At 38.4% G+C, this 23,113-nt stretch overlaps 1 protein-coding gene across 1 annotated transcript; it reads left to right on the top strand.

Annotated features, from left to right (window-relative positions):
• Positions 1 to 1,936: 1,936 nt before the first annotated feature.
• Positions 1,937 to 20,096, top strand: LOC131197081 (vomeronasal type-2 receptor 26-like). The gene is made up of 4 exons (XM_058180710.1): positions 1,937 to 2,737; positions 15,084 to 15,311; positions 16,396 to 16,522; positions 19,198 to 20,096. The coding sequence occupies exons 1-4, from the start codon at positions 1,937 to 1,939 to the stop codon at positions 20,094 to 20,096; spliced, it is 2,055 nt and encodes a 684-aa protein (XP_058036693.1).
• The last annotated feature ends 3,017 nt before the right edge of the window (positions 20,097 to 23,113 follow it).

The following is a 23,113-nucleotide window of genomic DNA, read 5'->3' as shown; positions in this document are numbered from 1 at the left end:
GCCCTTCTAGAAAAGCATTTAAAATTGGCTGCTTATTCTCTCATCAAAAACAAATTAATTATCTCCTACAGGAATCACCATGTTTTCTGAACTAGGAAAAAATTAAAAGACTGCGCAAAAACCTCTTTCAATTCAACCGCAATCAACGTATCTTGAACCCAAAGGGAATGGCACAAGGATAATAATGGCTGTGTGTCAGAGTCATTGCAATGAATTTCCTCCCTCCATTCTCCTCTGCCAGAGTATCTGTTCAAACCCTGATGCTATTCAAGACACAAATTTGCACTCGCATGGATCTCCAAATACCCAATGGTGGGTTTTCTGATTAGGTGCACTCTCAGATATAAACCTTGAATTAATCACTGTATTAGCTATTGGAATAATGCAACCTTTCCCATAGGTTAGGATGACAGACAGAGACATTTTCAAGAGTGAAGATGTGGCTCCTTCTGGTGTTCCTGGTGAAGAAAATAGTGACTCTGAGCTGCCCTGCGAGTGATGCTTTCCTTGTTCCACATGAATGGTACCAACCTGGGGACCTCATCATTGGTGGGATGGCATCACGTATAATTTACAACCTTTTTGAAATAGATTTTAAGGAATATCCTAGTATAACATCTTATGATGTACCAAAGTAAGGATTTTTTTTTCTAATCTTAATCAGTTTTCCCAAAATTGCTTATGAGAGTAAACGGATTTTAGCATAAATGTAGGCTTGATATCTAATCTAACTCTCTCTGTCCTACAAATGTTTCTAGTTATGGAGGCATAAATAATTTTCTTTAACTTATGGTAAAGTTCGTCATATAATGTATGAAACTTTGGTGCAAAACATCTTTTGAAGAACATTTGTAATATTTAAAAAAATCTGTATCATCAATCTTAACAAAAGATACATGAAATAAATGACTGGTACACGCTGGATTTGTTCATATTATATTTTGTGGGGGGAAATGTTAGAAAATAAATGTGGTACCATGACAAAAGCAAAAAAATTATTTCCTGTAGCAGATATTTGTTGCACATTGTGCAAATACTGTAGAAAAAGAAAATTTGAAATGCGTTCAAATTATTCAGCATTTTAGGAAACCTATTACTTTCCTAGTATCATCAGAGAAAAAAATGTTTGATATTCATATAGAAATGATGCCACCTTATGAGAATTTGCCGACTTCCTTTTTCAACTGTGGTTTTTAAATCATTTGCAGTATAATAATCAAATTCTACCAGCACATCCTCGCCTTGGCCTTTGCTGTGAAGCAGATAAATGAGGACTCCCAGATCTTACCTAACGTCACTCTTGGGTTCCACATCTATGACAGTTACTATAACCCAAGGATGACCTATCGCACCACTCTGGACCTACTTTTCAAATCCCAGGAATTTGTCCCTAACTACAAATGTGACAGCCAGAAGAATCTCATAGCTATCATTGGGGGACTGGATTTTGTCACATCATTTTATATAGCTGAAGTTATAAGTTTCTTCAAGATTCCACAAGTAAGTTCTGAAGGAGAAGAAAACTCTTAATCTTATTGTTGTTATGGGATAATTAATGGGCATCGAATATTAGGGTTAGATTTCTGTTAAGATGTTCTGTATGGCTTCAAGTCTACTACTTGGCATTCTTTTGTGAAACTACAAGTGAGTATCAGGGGTCATTCCATACTTGAGGGAAGATTTGAACTACTTCTATTAAAGCAATTGATTTAGTATATATGTTCAAAATATTTCCAACAAATTTGTTTGTATATACTTTAAAGAATGCAGGGGGGGGGGCAAATGTTCCTTGGATATATTTTGCATGAAAACAAAATAGGAAAATTAAATTTAATCTAAAGACTCAATAAAATACTACTGGACTTTCTTTTAGCTAACCTATGACTCATTAGCCCGAGAAGAATTCCAGATCAGTAAACTCTCTTCAGTTTATTTCATGGTCCCCAAAGAGGACTATCAGTACATTGGGATTGTCCAACTGCTTCACCATTTCAGGTGGACGTGGATTGGGATATTTTCTGTTGATGACAACAATGGAGAAAAATTCTTACAGAAAATGCAGCCCTTACTTTCACACAACGGAATCTGCTCAGCGTTCATAGAAAGGCTCGATCAAAAAGTCCACTTGGAGAGCTTCCCAGAACTTTATCAAACATTCTCAATTATTTCAATTAATATGTTGTATAGCAAATCCAATGTATTTCTGGCCTATGGAGAATCCTGGACAATTATGTGGCTAAGATTTATAATATTTCTGCTAGATCCTGAAAGCAAGGAAAAGGCATTATTTAGAAAGGTGTGGATCATGACTGTCAAGATTGACTTTGTCCTAGCAGGCATTCAAATCAGTTCAGATCTCAAAATGTACCATGGGGCTATTTCCTTCACTGTTCATTCAACAGCAGTTGTAGGTTTCAAGGAATTTCTTCAGACTGTAAATCCTCTTTCAGCCTACAGAGATGGTTTTCGACAGGATGTTTGGGAACAAGCATTTGATTGTTCATTTCCAAAGCCAGAGTTACAAGGAATGCATAGTAAGAAATGCACTAAGGCGATGAAGTTGGATGATCTTCCTGCACCTCTGTTCGAAATGGAAATGACTGGCCAAAGCTACAATGCCTACAATGCTGTTTATGCTGTGGCTCATGCTTTGCAGGCTCTACGCACATTGGGATTCAATAGGATGAGAACTCTGATAGGTAAAAAGACTGATCTTCCAAATCTCCAGGCTTGGCAGGTATTCTTTTTGCATTGGACTCTTCTTTTATTTCAATGAACAGCTTGAAATAGAATTATCTTTTTTTTTTTAAATTTTTAAAAACCTTTACTGTTAAAAAAAATGGACATGGTGGAACCATCTTGGCGATACCTCCGCCATACAAACTGTAACACAAGTCTGATATGCATTCAATATACATTACTACTTACTAATTATATAGAATAGAATAGAATAGAATAGAATAGAATAGAATAGAATAGAATAGAATAGAATAGAATAGAATAGAATTTTTTATTGGCCAAGTGTGATTGGACACACAAGGAATTTGCCTTGGTGCATATTTATTTATTATTTAGATTTTATTATTATTTAGATTTATTTATTATTTAGATTTTTATACCACCCTTCTCCCAAAGGACTCAGGGCGGTGTACAGCCAGATTAAAACAGAACAATATACAAATTAAAACCATAGTTAAAATAACGTATTCTATAAATGGCCAAAAATTAAAACCATCAAATTTGACCCATAAATAAAATACACTAGTTAAAATTATTAAAATTTAAAAATTTAAAAATTTAGGATATTAAAAATTAAGCCAGTCCCGCTTGAATAAACAAGTATGTTTTCAATTCACGGCGAAAGAGCTCTCAGTGTACAGTGTACATAAAAGAAAAGATACATTCATCAAGGTACAACATTTAGAACACAAATGATGGTCAATATATCAATATAAATCATAAGGATTGCCAGCAACAAAGTTACTGTCATAAATACTTAACCTCTTCTACATGTTTACAATTATAATTACATAATATATTACATAAATTGCTTCTTGTTTCAGTCTATGCATCTTTCTTCTTATCCATTCCGACTTCCATTCCTTAAGCCTAACCATTGATAAAATCTATTCCAAATCTCACAGTACTCGGTCTCTCCTTTATTTTTCAGTTCTAGCATCAGTGAGTCACATTCTGCACAGTCAAGAAACAGAATTATCTTTTGAACCCATTGTGGAAAGTCTTAATATATTTTGCATGGGTAATGTGAAAAACATAGAAACAGGACAATTTCTTGACAGTGATAATAGTTTGTTTTTATTTGCATTTATATCCCGCCCTTCTCTGAAGACTCAGGGCGGCTTACACTATGTTAGCAATAGTCTTCATCCATTTGTATATTATATACAAAGTCAACTTTTATTGCCCCCAACAATCTGGGTCCTCATTTTACCTACCTTATAAAGGATGGAATGATGAGTCAACCTTGGGCCTAGTGGGACTAGAACCTGCAGTAATTGCAAGCAGCTGCTGTTAATAACAGACTGTCTTACCAGTCTGAGCAACAGAGTTAATTAGTAGACAAATTTGCCTTCAGAAATTTTGGGTGCTCTATAATGGGGGATATTTATGAAGAAACTGGACAGCCATTTGTTTGAAATGTTGTAGGGTCTTCTTTTCGAGCAGGTTGTTTTACTAGGAAACCTCCAAGGTATTGTCCAACTGCATTATATTGTCTCCCTTGTGGCATGCAAAGTATGAAACAACCCTATGTTTGCAATAGTTGCTAACTCTCATTTATCTATTATAAACTTATTATTATTATATAATAATAATATTATTATATAATAAGTTTATAATAGATAAACTTATTATTATTTAGATTTTTATACCACCCTTCTCCCAAAGGACTCAGGGCGGCTAACACTATGTTAGCAATAGTCTTCATCCATTTGTATATTATATACAAAGTCAACTTATTGCCCCCAACAATCTGGGTCCTCATTTTACCTACCTTATAAAGGATGGAATGATGAGTCAACCTTGGGCCTAGTGGGACTAGAACCTGCAGTAATTGCAAGCAGCTGCTGTTAATAACAGACTGTCTTACCAGTCTGAGCAACAGAGTTAATTAGTAGACAAATTTGCCTTGGTGCATATTTATTTATTATTTAGATTTTTATACCACCCTTCTCCCAAAGGACTCAGGGCGGTGTACAGCCAGATTAAAACAGAACAATATACAAATTAAAACCATAGTTAAAATAACGTATTCTATAAATGGCCAAAATTAAAACCATAGTTAAAATAACGTATTCTATAAATGGCCAAAATTAAAACCATAGTTAAAATAACGTATTCTATAAATGGCCAAAATTAAAACCATAGTTAAAATAACGTATTCTATAAATGGCCAAAATTAAAACCATAGTTAAAATAACGTATTCTATAAATGGCCAAAATTAAAACCATCAAATTTGACCCATAAATAAAATACACTAGTTAAAATTATTATATAATAATAATATTATTATATAATAATAATATTATTATATAATAATATTATTATATAATAAGTTTATAATAGATAAACTTTGGTTATTCGGGTTTTCTCCCGCGTAAAATTGCAAATGTCTTGGCGACATTTAGACGAAGTCTCATTCGTCATCTTCAGGCTTCAGCTTCGTGCTTCTGGGAGCAATGTGTGATTGCTAACCCTAACCCTAACCCAAACCCTAACCCTAACCCTAACCAGAAGCACGAAGCTGAAGCCTGAAGATGACGAATGAGACTTTGTCGAAACGTCGCCAAGACATTCCCAATTTTACGCGGGAGAAAACCCGAATAACCAAAGACCTACATACAAACACCCGCGAAAACCTCAGAATATATATACCCAATCAGAACACAGCCAAGCTCCCAACCAATCAGTTCAAACCCCCACTAGCAGTTAAAAGGAACAAACAGCAGCGATCATACATTTCTCCTACAAATAGGAAGCTTTAAGCACCTAGCCTGATGATGACGAATGGGATTTCGTCGAAACGTCACCAAGACACTTCAAATTTTACGCGGGAGAAAACCTGACTAACCAAAGACCTACACACACACACACACACACACACACACACACACACACACACACACATATATATGTATGTATATGTATATATATATATATGTATGTATATGTATATATATATATATATATATATGTCTTTGGTTGTTGGGTTTCTCCCGTGTAAAATTGAAGTGTCTTGGCGGCGTTTCACAGTCTCATTCGTCATCTTCAGGCTTCAGCTTCGTGCTTCTGGGAGCAATGTGTGATCGCAGCTGTTTCTTCCTTTAACTGCTAGTGGGGTTTGAACTGATTGGGTGGGAGCTTGGCTGTGCTCTGATTGGATGGGGGTTTTTCTGTGCTCTGATTGGCTGGGGGTGTGTCCTGTGTTGGTGGGGGCTTGGTTGTGCTCAGTCTAATCTGTGCTGCAGGGGGATTTGAGCTGGTGAGCTGCACTGCTGCTGTTTGGCTTCGTGGTCGTGGTCGTGCTACATCTTCGTAGTGGGTGTCAGTCTGCTGCATGTATGGATTGGAGGGGTTTGAAGTGGCTAATGTTGCAGCTGCGGTCTGGCTTCTGGTCCTTGGTCGTGCTTCCTGATCAGTGTGGGTTTGGGTGTGCTTTCTGGGTGGATGTGTGGTGGTGACATCCTGTGTGGACCTCGTGAGTGTGGGTCTGGTGTCATTCCTCGTGTTAGGGACACGTTTGTCAATAAGGGCAGGTTTCAAATGGCTGGTAGGCGGAGGTATCATCTCGTTTGTTCATGCTGTGTGGGCGTTTTCTATCTCGATGGCTTCTCTGATTATTCTGTTGTTAAAGTGTTCAGTTTTGGCGATAGTTCTGGTCTTTTAAAGTCAATATCGTGTCCTGTGACTTTAAAGTGTTGGACCAGGGAAAGTTAGTTCCTCTTTTTGAATGAGTTCTTGTGTTCTTCAATCGTGCACTTATTCTTCTGTTGGTTTGTCCAATGTATGTGGTGGGGCAGGCGGTGCATGATTTCATATACTCCTTGATTTTCTAACTCAATTTTGTCTTTGGGGTTTCTTAGGATGGTGGATATTTTTGGTTTGTGCAGAATGCTGTCTTGATGTTATGTTTGTGGAGGATCTTGCTGATTCTGTCTGTGGTGCCTTTTATATATGGGAGGAGGGCTGTGCCATTTTCTTGCTCTCTGTCTTGGGTTTTAGTGGGGGTTCTTTTGGATTAGTTTGGTAATCTTATTTCTCTGGAATCCATTGGATGTTAGTACGTTTGTGAGAGTGTGTAGTTCGGTTTTAGGTGTTGTTCGTCAGCTAAGCATTTTGTTCTAGAGATGAGTGTCTTGGCTCTGAGTTGGTCTGTGCTGGGTGGTGGTGTGAGTGCATGCAGATAGCGGTTTGTGTGTGTTTTCTTCTGGTAGATGGTGTGTCCTAGGAGCCATTGGGTTTCTTGTAGACTAAGACATCTAGGAAGGAAGTTGGTTGTTAACTTCTGTTTCCATGGTGAACTGTATTTTGGGGTGTAGGCTATTGAGGTGTGTGAGGAAGTTTTCAAGTTTTCTTTCCCGTGTGGCCAGATTATGAAGGTGTCGCTCACGATCTGAGCCAGAGTTTGGGTTTGTGATCAGATTTTCTAGTGCTTGGGTTTCAAAGTGTTCCATGTAGAGGTTGGCAATGACAGGTGAGAGGGTGATCCCATGGGTGCGCCTTCTATTTGTTTGTATTTTGTCCGTTATAGATGAAGTATGTGTTGGATAGGCAGTGGTTGGTCAGATCTAGTATGTGCTTGGGGGGGTTATATTTGTTTTGGATAGCTGTCAAGGCTTCTTTGATTGGCACTTGGGTGAAGAGGGATATGACATCAAAGCTCACGAGTAGGTCGCTGGGCTGTAAGTTTTGTTTCTTTATGATCTCTATGAACTGGAATGAGTTTTTTACATGTGAGGCGATGGATTCTGCATAGGGCTGTAGTTGTTTGGCGAGAAATTTGGCTAGGTTTTGTAGAGGTGAGCCTATGGAGCTGACTATGGGTCTGAGTGGGGTTCCTTCTTTGTGTATCTTGGGGAGGCCGTAGAGCTTAGGGCATCTGGATGATTTCTCTCTGGGAATGATTCTTTGTTGGATTTCTTCGCTGATGGGGGAGGCTTTTATTTTGGATCTAGTGGTTTTTTCTAGGTAGGTGGTGGGGTCTGTTTTTAGGGGCTTGTATGCAGGGTCTTGGAGTAGGTTGGTAGAAAGCACACCCAAACCCACACTGATCAGGAAGCACGACCAAGGACCAGAAGCCAGACCGCAGCTGCAACATTAGCCACTTCAAACCCCTCCAATCCATACATGCAGCAGACTGACACCCACTACGAAGATGTAGCACGACCACGACCACGAAGCCAAACAGCAGCAGTGCAGCTCACCAGCTCAAATCCCCCTGCAGCACAGATTAGACTGAGCACAACCAAGCCCCCACCAACACAGGACACACCCCCAGCCAATCAGAGCACAGAAAAACCCCCATCCAATCAGAGCACAGCCAAGCTCCCACCCAATCAGTTCAAACCCCCACTAGCAGTTAAAAGGAAGAAACAGCTGCGATCACACATTGCTCCCAGAAGCACGGTTGAAGCCTGAAGATGACGAATGAGACTTCGAAACGTCGCCAAGACACTTCCAATTTTACACGGAGAAAACCCGAACAACCAAAGACCTATATACAAACACCCGTGAAAACCTCAGAAAACAAATATTGCACCTCACGGGAGGAAATCCACCATCTGACCAGGACCTATGAAAACTAGAAGTCCAAAGAGCTTCCATTTTATGTGACCTCATTCACGAAACTGCCGCGATGAAAATTTAATCCCCAAATGCTTCCAATTGAAATTCCACTCCAACTCTGCAGCCACCAAACGCATCCTAAAAAGAACAGAATTGGCCTTAATCAGAAATGAACTTCACACAAAAGATTCCTCCTAGATCAAATCAACAAAGATCTCCTCACACTTCACCTCAAACTCAGCAACAAGATGCACCCGCACTTTGGGACAAATCCAAACAACTTGCCGCCTGGAGAGCCAAACACAGACCACCTCAAGACAGACACGCACACCAACAAACTCAAGACTACAAGAACGCCAGAAAACAAACCCCTCCACCCTCACAGCAACACATGAAACAAACAGTGCATAACATCTCAGATAGGATCCTCACCAAAGCTGAAACCAATGTCCTTTCCAAAGGATTCAACTTTGCAGTCACTCCCAAATACATCCCCACTGAGACCATTATATGCGGGGTTGAAACCAGCCTGACCAAAATCAACCCGATGACGCTAACAAAATCAGACTCGAAATCACCAACATCCTCTGCAGCAGCAAGCCACCCAAAAGCAACTTGCCCAAAGAGGACCAGACAGCACTACTTAACCTGAAAAAAGATACCAGCATAATAATCCTACCAGCAGACAAGGGCAACGCCACGGTGGTTATGAACACATCTGACTACCAAACCAAATTAACCAACCTACTCCAAGACCCTGCATACAAGCCCTAAAACAGACCCCACCACCTACCTAGAAAAACCACTAGATCCAAAATAAAAGCCTCCCCATCAGCGAAGAAATCAACAAAGAATCATTCCCAGAGAGAAATCATCCAGATGCCCTAAGCTCACGGCCTCCCAAGATACACAAAGAAGGAACCCCCACTCAGACCCATAGTCAGCTCCATAGGCTCACCTCTACAAAACCTAGCCAAATTTCTCGCCAAACAACTACAGCCCTATGCAGAATCCATCGCCTCACATGTAAAAACTCATTCCAGTTCATAGAGATCATAAAGAAACAAAACTTACAGCCCAGCGACCTACTCGTGAGCTTTGATGTCATATCCTCTTCACCCAAGTGCCAATCAAAGAAGCCTTGACAGCTATCCAAAACAAATATAACCCCCAAGCACATACTAGATCTGACCAACCACTGCCTATCCAACACATACTTCATCTATAACGGACAAAAATACAAACAAATAGAAGGCGCACCATGGGATCACCCTCTCACCTGTCATTGCCAACCTCTACATGGAACACTTTGAAACCCAAGCACTAGAAAATCTGATCACAAACCCAAACTCTGGCTCAGATACGTAGACGACACCTTCATAATCTGGCCACACGGGAAAGAAAAACTTGAAAACTTCCTCACACACCTCAATAGCCTACACCCCAAAATACAGTTCACCATGGAAACAGAAGTTAACAACCAACTTCCTTCCTAGATGTCTTAGTCTACAAGAAACCCAATGGCTCCCTAGGACACACCATCTACCAGAAGAAAACACACACAAACCGCTATCTGCATGCACTCTCACACCACCACCCAGCACAGATCAACTCCGTAGCCAAGACACTCATCTCTAGAACAAAATGCTTAGCTGACGAACAACACCTAAAACCGAACTACACACTCTCACAAACGTACTAACATCCAATGGATTCCAGAGAAATAAGATTACCAAACTAATCCAAAAGAACCCCCACTAAAACCCAAGACAGAGAGCAAGAAAATGGCACAGCCCTCCTCCCATATATAAAAGGCACCACAGACAGAATCAGCAAGATCCTCCACAAACATAACATCAAGACAGCATTCTGCACAAACCAAAAATATCCACCATCCTAAGAAACCCCAAAGACAAAATTGAGTTAGAAAATCAAGGAGTATATGAAATCCCATGCACCGCCTGCCCCACCACATACATTGGACAAACCAACAGAAGAATAAGTGCACGATTGAAGAACACAAGAACTCATTCAAAAAGAGGAACCAACTTCTTCCTGGTCCAACACTTTAAAGTCACAGGACACGATATTGACTTTAAAAGACCAGAACTATCGCCAAAACTGAACACTTTAACAACAGAATAATCAGAGAAGCCATCGAGATAGAAAAACGCCCACACAGCATGAACAAACGAGATGATACCTCCCACCTACCAGCCATTTGGAAACCTGCCCTTATTGACAAACGTGTCCCTAACACGAGGAATGACACCAGACCCACACTCACGAGGTCCACACAGGATGTCACCACCACATCCACCCAGAAAGCACACCCAAACCCACACTGATCAGGAAGCACGACCAAGGACCAGAAGCCAGACCGCAGCTGCAACATTAGCCACTTCAAACCCCTCCAATCCATACATGCAGCAGACTGACACCCACTACGAAGATGTAGCACGACCACGACCACGAAGCCAAACAGCAGCAGTGCAGCTCACCAGCTCAAATCCCCCTGCAGCACAGATTAGACTGAGCACAACCAAGCCCCCACCAACACAGGACACACCCCCAGCCAATCAGAGCACAGAAAACCCCATCCAATCAGAGCACAGCCAAGCTCCCACCCAATCAGTTCAAACCCCACTAGCAGTTAAAAGGAAGAAACAGCTGCGATCACACATTGCTCCCAGAAGCACGAAGCTGAAGCCTGAAGATGACGAATGAGACTTCGTCGAAACGTCGCCAAGACACCTCCAATTTTACACGGGAGAAAACCCGAACAACCAAAGACCTATATACAAACACCCGTGAAAACCTCAGAAAACAAATATATATATATATATATATATTTATATATATATATATATATATATATATATATATATATATTATATTAATTATTATATTATTATTATTTATAAACTTGGAACTCCGTTGCCTTCGACAAGACCAAAGTTTAACTCACAGAATCATCTATTGTAATGTCCTTCCTGTTAAAGACTACTTCAGCTTCAATTGCAATAATACTAGAGCAACCAATAGATTTAAACTTAATGTCAACCGCTTTAATCTAGATTGCAGAAAATATGACTTCTGTAACAGAATCGTCAGTGCTTGGAATACTTTACCTGACTGTGATCTCTTCTCATAATCCTAAAAGCTTTAACCAAAAACTCTCTACTATTGACCTCACCCCATTCCTAAGAGGACCATAAGGGGCGTGCATAAGCGCACAAACGTGCCTACCGTTCCTGTCCTATTGTTTTTCTTTTCTTCTTCCTATATACATATATGCTTATACCTCCTTATATTTACTCATATATGTGTTTATATATTATATAATCTTTTTGTATGATACCTACATATATTGTTATGACAAAATAAATAAATAAATAAAATAAATCTATTAAAAGAAAGCTTGTGTCTCCAATTCTAAAATCTGGAAATTAATCATTTTATTTTATTTATTTATTTATTTTATTTAATCGTATTTATATACCGCCCTATCTCCCAAGGGACTCAGGGCGGTTTACAGGCACTAAAAACAGATAAATACAATATAAATACAATATAAAACACATTCTCTTTTTTTTTTTATAAAAAGTTTTATTTTTACAATCATATCAAATAATTCATCCAATGTACAGTTATATACAATTAGTCGGGCTTGCCCAGTCACCACCACCCTTTTTAACACTCTTCCCTCTTCTACCTTCTTTTACTTTCCAAACCTTCCTCTCCTTCTCTTATCTACATCCGCTCCTCCCTCCACCCTACACCTTCCTTCTCCCTCTACTATCCCTCTTCCTTCCTCTTCTCCTCTTTCCTACCTCCTACTCTCTCTTTTCTCCCTCCTCACCATTCTAAAATGGTAACTATGCAGACCCGACCCTACATTAATTATATTTCTTCAATAATCCCTGTACATTAACCATCACTCCATCTCTACCAAACCCCCCCAACTCCCTCCCCTTACCCCCACCCCCACCCCGACTTCCCAGAACAAAATGCAGGGTATCAAAACTAACAATCATAATCCAAAATAATTCCTAAATTATAATCTCTAGTCACACCACACTTAGTCACACTCTCAATTCCCCTCTCCTTCAAAAATATATCTAATACAAAATATTTCCTAAATTTACTCATATGCTATTCGATATTTTTTTTTATCTAATACTTATTTTAAATATAATCAATCCACATTTGCCATTCTAAAATATATTTTTCTAGTGTATAGTCTTTCAAGTAAGCGGAGATTTTTGTCATCTGTGCCAGATTTGATACTTTGAGTGTCCATTCTTCGATTGTAGGTAATTCTTCTTTCTTCCAATACTGAGCAATCAAAAGTCTTGCGACTGTTATTAAATTCAAAATCAATTTAGTCTCTATAGCTGTATAGTCCATAATTATTCCTAGTAGAAAGAACTGCGGAATAAACTTAATCTTCTTTTTCAAAATATTCTGCATGATCCACCATACTTTAATCCAAAATGCTTTAACTTTTTTACAAGTCCACCATATATGGTAATAAGTAGCATCTTCACAATCGCATCTCCAACATTTAGCAAGATCTAATATGTGTTTCTTGTAAACAGGTAATGTCATTTTTAAATTGTTTCAAATAATGAAATACTTTCCTTCTCTTCTGCGGTGAATTCAGGCCATTAACATTCCAAGATAATAGTTTAATTGCCATTATCGGCCGAAGGAAACTTTTGGAACACCAGCCGCAGATCACATTTTACTTTAGGCCTTGCTCCTCCCACTGTTTCCGTTGTAGTAGTTGCCAGTTGTTGTTGTGCCTTCATCTCTTGTTCCTTGCGTTTAGCAGCAGCTCTTGTCAGCCTTTGTTCTTTTGAATCTAAACCCGTCGTAGGTATTTCCAACACTTGTAATAAATCTTCTTCCATCACAATCTGTTCTTGTACCTGCTTCACTTCTCTTCCTTCACTTCAGCCTCCTTCTTCTAGCTTCCAATGGGGGAAGACTTCCAACTTTTAATACCTCAACATAAAATTCTCTTGCTTTTCCAACCGTATTGAAACGATGTACTTTCCCTGCATAATATACTATTATACCAGTTGGAATATCCCATCTATATTCAATCTGATGTTTTTTAAGTTCATTCACCAGGAAGGCAAATTCCTTCCTAGCCCTTAACATTTTTGGTGGAATTTCCTTTAATATCAAAATATCTTGACCAGCAATCTGAATCTTCTCCCCCTTATATGAAGCTTGCAAAATCTGATTTCTCACTGTTCTGTTTGTAAAATAAATAACAACATCCCTTGCCTTGCTATCCAAGAATTCACACGATATATTTTATCAATTTGATAAGCCACATCTGCTGGACGAGCTGCTAATATCTCAGCAAATACTTCAGAAAAAATTTCCCTTAAATTCTCTTCCTTATTTTCTTTCAAACCTCGAATTCTAAGAGCAAATTCCATATTTCTATATTGTATCAAAACTATTTCATCCTCTGTTTTTTCCATTTTACTTTGAAATTCATCCATTTTATTTTCTAATTTTAAATTATGTTGCTTAATTTCTTCAACCTCCTCTTCCAATAAAATCACATTCGTTGCCAAACTTCGTACTGCCATTACAAATCCTTCTTTAACTTCTTTATTTCCCACTTGAATTTCTGATATCTGCTCTTTCATTTCAGACATCTCATCAGTTATTACTTTAAATTTTTCTTCTATAAAGCCTTTTAAGTTCTCTTGTAACGCCTCTAAATTCAATGTTCTAGTCTCTGCTGTATGAGCTGGAGAGGCACCAGCTGATAAAGTTCCAGAGCTCTTTGTTACAGTAGACTTTAATTGTTTGGCTGCCATCTTCTATAAACCTCACATTCTCAAATAGCTTTGTACCAATGAGTAAATATTAGCTATGATCTATCATCATCATCATCATCATCATCATCATCATCATCATCATCATCATCATATCAGAGTTGGAAGGGACCTTGGAGGTCTTCTAGTCCAACCCCCTGCCCAGGCAGGAAACCCTACACCATTTCAGACAAATGGCTATCCAACATTTTCTTAAAAATTTCCAGTGTTGGAGCATTTACCACTGCTGCAGGCAAGTTGTTCCACTGATTAATTGTTCTAACTGTCAGGAAATTTCTCCTTAGTTCTAGGTTGCTTCTCTCCTTGATTAGTTTCCACCCATTGCTTCTTGTTCTACCCTCAGGTGCTTTGGAGAATAGTTTGACTCCCTCTTCTTTATGGCAACCCCTGAGATATTGGAACACTGCTATCATGTCTCCCCTAGTCCTTCTTTTTGTTAAACTAGACATACCCAGATCCTGCAACCATTCTTCGTATGTTTTATTCTTGAGTCCCCTAATCATCTTTGTTGCTCTTCCCTGCACTCTTTCTAGAGTCTCAACATCCTTTTTACATCGTGGCGACCAAAACTGAATGCAATATTCCAGAATTCAATATTCCAGAATTCAATATTCCAGAATTTAATATTCTAGAATTAGTTGTTGTTGTTTTAAGTAAACTTAATTGGATAAAGTGACATCGTTCCAAAAGCTTATTTTCATTCTGCTTCTGTTGATCGTTGTATTTCCTTAAAATAATATCAAATAAATAATACAGTACATTTCCATGCAATATTAATTATCTAATTCCTAAGTGTGCATATTCAATAATAGTTATTGGAATGGGAAGAATGACTGAATGAAACTCGAATATGTTGTTTTCTTGTCTACTATATTGCTTTCAATTTTCTACCTCTTCTATTCCCTTTCAAGTAGCTCCATCCATTTCTTCAAGGCATTTCTTTCAACAATTCAGCTGGGGAGAAAGTGTTCCTGAATGAGAAAGGGGAAGCAACAGGTGGATTCGACATCACCAACTTGATCACTTTTCCAAACAGATCCTTTCAGAGAGTTAGAGTTGGAAAGCTGGATCTACAGGCTCCAAATGGGAAGGAATTATCCATTGATGAAGACATGATTGTATGGAATACAGCTTTTAACCAGGTATCAAATTACTGAATTGACCATGAGGTAATCCATTATGATCCCATATTGAATCTGGTCTCTTTCAAAATCTGATTCCTGGATTTTTTTTAAAAAAAACCCCGCAATGAAATATTCTTTTTAAATGTTGATGATCAAGCACTCATTAAATTGACAAAATGATATTACAATACAAAAGCCATGTTTGCATTTATTTTATTTTATTTTATTTTATTTTATTAAATTTTTATACCGCCCTTCTCCCGAAGGACTCAGGGTGGTGTATAGCCAAGAATAAAAACAGTAAGTATACAGAGTTAAAATAACAATTTAAAATACCTATTCAATAATGGCCGAATTAAAACCGTCAGATTGACCTAACCTAAAATACCCCATGTAAAATTACAAGGATTAAAAATTAAAAATTAAAAATTTAAAAGTTTAAAAAATCAGTCCAGTCCCGCTTGAATAAATAAGTGAGTTTTTAATTCCCGGCGAAAGGTCCGAAGGTCAGATACAAACAGGGGTTATGTAAACATATAATTTAAAATAATTTATAATTTAAATTATAAATTTATAATTTAAATTATAAATTTAAATTATAATTTAAAAACTGCAGCAATCACTATATAGGACAAACAAACAGAAGACTGGCAGAACGTATCCATGAATACCGACTGGTGATCAGAAGACATGAAGAATTAATTTTACAACATATAGACAACATATATTCATTTCCATTTGAAATCACGAGTGGTTATGTTTCCATGAAATTGTCACTCTGTGAAACTATTTACTCTCCCTGCCCTTCAAACAGGGGCTTTTCTACATCATTGTGGTTTCTACATCTTTTTAAGTTGTGGATGAAATTAATAAATTCCGTATTCTTTTTCATGAGATTGTCACCAAGTGCTATTATTTGCCCAACCTGTCCTTCAAACAGAAAATTTTGTACATCATTCTAATTTCCAGTTTTTTAAATTCCTACTTTAATCTTTTTATCTATTCTTTGGGAAATAAAAAATAATTCCCCCTCCATAAAGGAGAAAAATTACAAACTGTTTTCACTAGCTCCAATTTCAAAACCATTTATGTTTATCACCAGATTCCTCCAATTTCTCGATGCAATGACCCCTGTTTCCCTGGATCCTGGAAGAAAGGGATTGAGGGGGATCAGTTCTGCTGCTACAACTGTGTTCCATGCCCAGAAGGAAAGATTTCAAATCAAAATGGTAGGGTAGGAATTCTACCATTTTTCATTAGACTTAAGCAAACTTTAATAAACTTTACTTGGATGCATATAATTAATGTTACTTTCAAAAATATGGAATACCAATAAAGGAGAATATTTCTAGCTCATGGTTGAACTGAGGTTGCTGAGCAAGCAACCCCAGAAAAAAAACAAACGGGTTATGTAAACATATAATTTAAAAACTGCAGCAATCACTATGTAGGACAAACAAACAGAAGACTGGCAGAACGTATCCATGAATACCGACTGGTGATCAGAAGACATGAAGAATTAATTTTACAACATATAGACAGATTTAACTATAGTTTCAATTTCGGAAAATGGGACAATCCTAGACCAGGCCAAGTCCGAAAATGCCAGGGGATTTCTAGAAGCCTGGGACTTTGACAAATCAGCCATCAATAGACACACAGACAGTAACAGCATCTATAGACTATGCAAAAGAGGCAATCAATCAGCCCCGAGGAGAACAAAGAGACTACAACAGCTCTCCACCAGTAATCAGCACCCAGATCAGGATACTGTCATGGTTCCAAGTAACACACCCAATGAAAGAAAACTCCAAAGTTTTCGAATTTCTTCAAAGCTACATTTTGAGGATGTCATATTGGCACATCTGGGAAAACCCGAATCTGAAAGTTTCCAGGTTTTCCCCACCCAAAGAAAAGTTCAAGTCCCTGCCCAACACCCACAAGTCCATCACATGGTCCAATCGTCCACCATCCAAACTGGAGACACCTCTAAGTCATCCGACTCCAAGTGCCACGGAAAGGCATCCTTGACTCTCTGAGAAAGGAATGTTATTTTGACTACATATCACCCTATGCAATCCCCCTCCAATTTTCCCACAGAAGAAAATGTGGCAGGCCTGAAGGCCCAAATGTAGAAGATGGCTTCCAGGTCTGACACTGTGATATATATATATTTGTTTTCTGAGGTTTTCACGGGTGTTTGTATGTAGGTCTTTGGTTGTTCAAGACAGCATTCTGCACAAACCGAAAAATATCCACCATCCTAAGAAACCCCAAAGACAAAATTGAGTTAGAAAATCAAGGAGTATATGAAATCCCATGCACTGCCTGCCCCACCACATACATCGGACAAACCAACAGAAAAATAAGTGCACGCATTGAAGAATATAAGAACTCAGTCAAAAAAGAGGAACCAACTTCTTCCCTGGTCCAACACTTTAAAGTCACAGGACATGATATTGACTTTAAAAAGACCAGAACTATCGCCAAAACTGAACACTTTAACAACAGAATAATCAGAGAAGCCATTGAGATAGAAAAACGCCCACACAGCATGAACAAACGAGATGATACCTCCCGCCTACCAGCCATTTGGAAACCCGCCCTTATTGACAAATGAGTCCCTAACACGAGGAATGACACCAGACCCACACTCACGAGGTCCACACAGGATGTCACCACCGCACATCCACCCAGAAAGCAGACCCAAACCCACACTGATCATGAAGCACGACCAAGGACCAGAAGCCAGACCGCAGCTGCAACATTAGCCATTTCAAACCCCTCCAATCCATACATGCAGCAGACTGACACCCACTATGAAGATGTAGCACCACCACAAAGCCAAACAACAGCAATGCAGCTCACCAGCTCAAATCCCCCTGCAACACAGACTAAATTGAGCACAACCAAGCCCCCACCCAAACAGGACACACGCCCAGCCAATCAGAGCACAAAAAAACCTCCATCCAATCAGAGCACAGCCAAGCTCCCACCCAATCAGTTCAAACCCCCACTAGCAGTTAAAAAGGAAGAAACAGCTGCGATCACACATTGCTCCCAGAAGCACGAAGCTGAAGCCTGAAGATGACGAATGAGACTTCATCGAAACGTCGCCAAGACACTTCCAATTTTACGCGGGAGAAAACCCGAATAACCAAAGACCTATATATATATATATATATATATGTTTTGGTATGTTTGGGCCTTTTCCCGTGTAAGATTAATATATATATCACATCATATCTCATCTCATCTACTTTCCAGGGTTGATCTAAGGGAAGGTTCCATCTCCTTATATGATGAAGAACTTAAAGAAGAGTTTTAAGAACTTCATATGCAATCATATGCAAACCACTTCATCAGATATCATGTTCTGCTGCAGCTTCATTCGCTCTTGACCTCTGGTCTCTCCTAGAGAAAGAACCACCATCCCAACTGGATATGCCTCCCAATTCTGGCCCCCAATGTGCAGGGCAAGGCGGCCTTGACTTTCTGAGAAAGGAATGTTATTATGACTATACATCACACATGCTCCATACAATCCCCTTCCCAATTTGCTACAGCAATAAGTGTGCTAGGCTTCCAGGTCTGACACACAGATTAACTCCAATGTTAACTTCTGACCAACAGTCAAGTAAAAAAATACCCCAATCAAAAAACTGTCAGAGCTGTTGGTAAAAAGCCCAATCAAAGAATCTCTAAGACTGTCTCCACCCATAAAGACAGGCAAGTCACTAGAATATAAACTGACAGCAAGCAACACTCCTTATTAGCACTGATGATGTTACCTAGTTAGGATAATGAAAGCTCTGCAAGAAAACAAGCAAGCTCAGAGAGCCCCAAGCACCACTCAATAATATGGAAAGCCTAGATGAAAAAATATCCTTGATTTTCTTTCCAGATATGGAGGACTGTTTTGAATGTCCAGAAGATCATTTTCCGAATAAAGAAAAGAAAGGATGTATCCTGAAACTGCTGGTTTTTCTAACTTTTGAAGAAACCTTAGGAATTGTTTTAGCTTCAGCAGCTCTTTCTTTCTTTTCCTTGACATCTTGGGTACTTGGAACATTTATTAAGCACAAGGATACTCCTATTGTCAGAGCTAACAACCGGTCCCTCACCTACATCCTGCTTATCTCTCTTCAGCTTTGTTTTCTCTCCTCTTTCTTCTTCCTCAGCCAACCTGGCAAAGTTACCTGCCTTGCCCGACAATCAATGTTTGGTGTCACTTTCTCAGTGGCCATTTCTAGTGTACTGGCCAAAACCATCACTGTGGTTGTGGCTTTCATGGCCACTAAACCAGGATCTCAGATGAGGAAATGGGTGGGGAAAAGATTGGCTTTTTCTATTGTCCTTTCATGCTCTCTCATCCAAGTAGGTATTTGTATTCTTTGGTTGTCAACATCTCCCCCATTCCCTGAGTTGGACATGCACTCAGAGCTCCAAGAAATGATTTTACAGTGCAATGAGGGGTCCGTTTCCTTCTTTTATTGTGTCTTGGGCTATATGGGTATCTTGGCCATCGCCAGCTTTATTGTGGCTTTTCTTGCCCGTAAATTACCTGACAGCTTTAACGAAGCCAGGTTCATCACCTTCAGCATGTTGGCCTTTTGCAGTGTGTGGATCTCCTTCTTCCCAGCCTACCTGAGCACAAAAGGCAAAGCCATGGTAGCTGTGGAGGTCTTCTCCATCTTGGTCTCCAGCGCTGCATTACTGGCATGCATATTCCTCCCAAAATGCTACATCATTGTTTTCCGGCCTGACCTCAACCACAGGGAGCAACTCACAAAGAGAAATTAGTACATCCTGGGATTTTTCTGGTTTAGAGAAATTGCCGAAAAAAGGACTAGAAAGACTACTTTATATATAGGAAACATATAAGTGATAGGAACATAGACATTTTTATTCCTTTCAAAGAAAGATTTGTGTAGGATGTTTATGATTACTAAGATTTATTATGATTGCCCGTTCCAAAATCTGAGCTCAAGCTGCTTTATTTTCACCATTTTCCAATTTTATTTAACCTAATTCCTTCTCCTTTTCAACGCATCCATTAAACTTGATTTTAGTCATCTAGTTTTCTTATTCCTTGTTAGGATATTTCAGATACTGGCTCAAATGAAGTCTAATGTTTGCAGAGACATTTCATGATTTTTATACTTTGAATTCCTAAAGCATTACAGAAATACAGAAAAAAGCTGGTTTCCATTTTAAATTTTAATTTTAAATTTTAAAATTTAAATTTTAAAATGGAAAATGGTTTCCATTTTCCATTTCAGAGGGCCATGGAAATATTTACAGATCCCTCACATCCTGGATGTTTCAACTCCTACCTTTAAAACGATGCTACAGAGCATTGCACACCAGAACAACTAGACACAAGAACAGTTTTTTCCTGAAGGCCATCACTCTGCTAAACAAATAATTCCCTCAACACTGTCAAACTATTTACTAAATCTACACTACTATTAATCTTCTCATTGTTTTTATCACCAATCTCTTTCCACTTATGACTGTATGACTGTAACTTTTTGTTGCTTTCATTAAGGGTTAAATTGCAACCTATGACCATCATTTGTGTTGTAAATGTTGTACCTTTGATGTATTTTTTTTCTTTTTTCTTTTTCTTTTATGTACACTGAGAGCATATGCACCAAAACAAATTCCTTGTGTGTCCAATCACACTTGGCCAATAAATTCTATTCTAATTCTATTCTAAAAACATATATTTAACACAGTATCATATTATATGAACTTTGGATGTGTTAGTATTCTTTCAAATGTAACATTTATTGGGTTTGTGATAACTGTAAATTTAACTGTATTTTAGAAAGGATAACCATTATTTGAGTATATTCCTTTCCATAGATTTTAAGCAATAAATTAGATTATTTGAATGTGAAGGCCTGTTTTTTTTCTGTCTGATATTAATCTCCACTCCTACAATTGTTTACTGGGTGAACAATGGAAAATACCAGAATGTCATCTGATCTAGAACCAGAAGCAGCAGCTGAACATGACACAGTGAATGTTCTACAGGACAATTTATGCAATCTGTTGCCTTTGACAATGCTCCACATACAAAGAATGCAAAATTTAGGTAATCCAATATCTGTCACCTTCAAAACAAACCTGGCAGCAACCATTTCTCATTTCTCAGTTGCCACACACTGTGGAGTTGTGTGTGAGGGGGGAGAGGTTGGAATACATCGCCAGGCAAAGCACCGTTCTTTCTCTTGGGAACCAAGGTCATCTCCATAGGTGTCAGATGAAGAGGGCGGGATTTGCTTTGAACATGCAATGAAAGAACGAGATAGGTGGGTGATGGAGGAGATTATTTATTTTTCATTTCCTTGTCTATAGAAATAAAGATGGATGTAACAGCTAATTAGAGGAAGAAAGGTGACTTGTCATGAAAGTTCAGGGAAAGAATCTGACATTTGGTGCCTTTGCCATCCAAAGTGCTTCTTTCATTGGGGTGCCTCTAGGGCCGTGGTGGCTCAGGCTGTAAGAAGCCTGTTATTAAAACATAGCAGCCTGCAATTACTGCAGGTTCAAGCCCCACCAGGCTCAAGGTTGACTCAGCCTTCCATCCTTTATAAGGTAGGTAAAATGAGGACCCAGATTGTTGGGGGGGCAATAAGTTGACTTTGTAAATATACAAATAGAATGAGACTATTGCCTTACACACTGTAAGCTGCCCTGAGTCTTCGGAGAAGGGCAGGATATAAATGTAAATAAATAAAAAAAATTCTATCTTTAAACGAACTTTAATTTGGTCTAGTGATTAAGGCACTTGATTAGAATGCAAGAGACTATGAGTTCAAGTCCTGCCATGAAAGGACACATTGGGCCAAGTCACTCTCTCTCTCTGCTCAAACAACCTCACAGGGTTGTTGCTCTCAGGAAAATATAAAGGAGGAAGGTGTGTGCTGGATATGTTTGCCACATAGAGTTATTTGTAGAAATAGTAAAGGTTCGATATACATTAAAAAATAAAATAAAGTAAAATAAAGATGAAGTAAAATGAAATAAAATAAATCTGATTTGGCAAATTATTATTTTTTATATTATATTATATTATATTATATTATATTATATTATATTATATTATATTATATTATATTATATTATATTATATTATATTATATTATATTACATTACATTATATTATATTGTTATGTTATATTACATTATATTATGGACGCGGTGGCTCAGGGGCTAGGACGTTGAGCTTATCGATCGAAAGGTCAGCAGCTCAGCAGTTCGAATCCCTAGTGCTGCCATGTAATGGGGTGAGCTCTTGTTACTTCTCCCAGCTTCTGCCAACCTAGTAGTTTCGAAAACACGTAAAAATGCAAGTAGAAAAAATAGGGACCACCTTTGGTGGGAAGGTAACAGCGTTCTGTGCACCTTTGGTGTTCAGTCATGCCACCAACATGACCATGGAGATGTCTTCGGACAGCACTGGCTCTTTGGCTTTGAAATGGAGATGAGCACCGCCCCCTAGAGTCGGCAACGACTAGCACGTATGTGTGAGGGGAACCTTTACCTTACCTATATTATATTATATTATATTATTTTTATATTAGAAGCTGATACATGTATGATGAAATTGTGATCCAAATTATCCCATTTATCCCTGCATATTCAGGTACATAGAAGAACGTCATTTCCATTCCATCAAGCTTGTTTACTGTTATGTTTATTAAAATTGCCATGAATCCTAAATCCTTTGGAAAGGATTCAGCCAACTGGATCAATTGAGCAGGAGGATTTTGTGTTTCAACCTCCCTTTGAGCTTAATTTCCACTACT

The sequence above is a fragment of the Ahaetulla prasina genome, chromosome 4 (genome assembly GCF_028640845.1).
Source record: "Ahaetulla prasina isolate Xishuangbanna chromosome 4, ASM2864084v1, whole genome shotgun sequence".
NCBI classification, from domain to species: Eukaryota; Metazoa; Chordata; class Lepidosauria; order Squamata; family Colubridae; genus Ahaetulla; species Ahaetulla prasina.
This window is presented reverse-complemented; position numbering and strand designations above follow the sequence as displayed.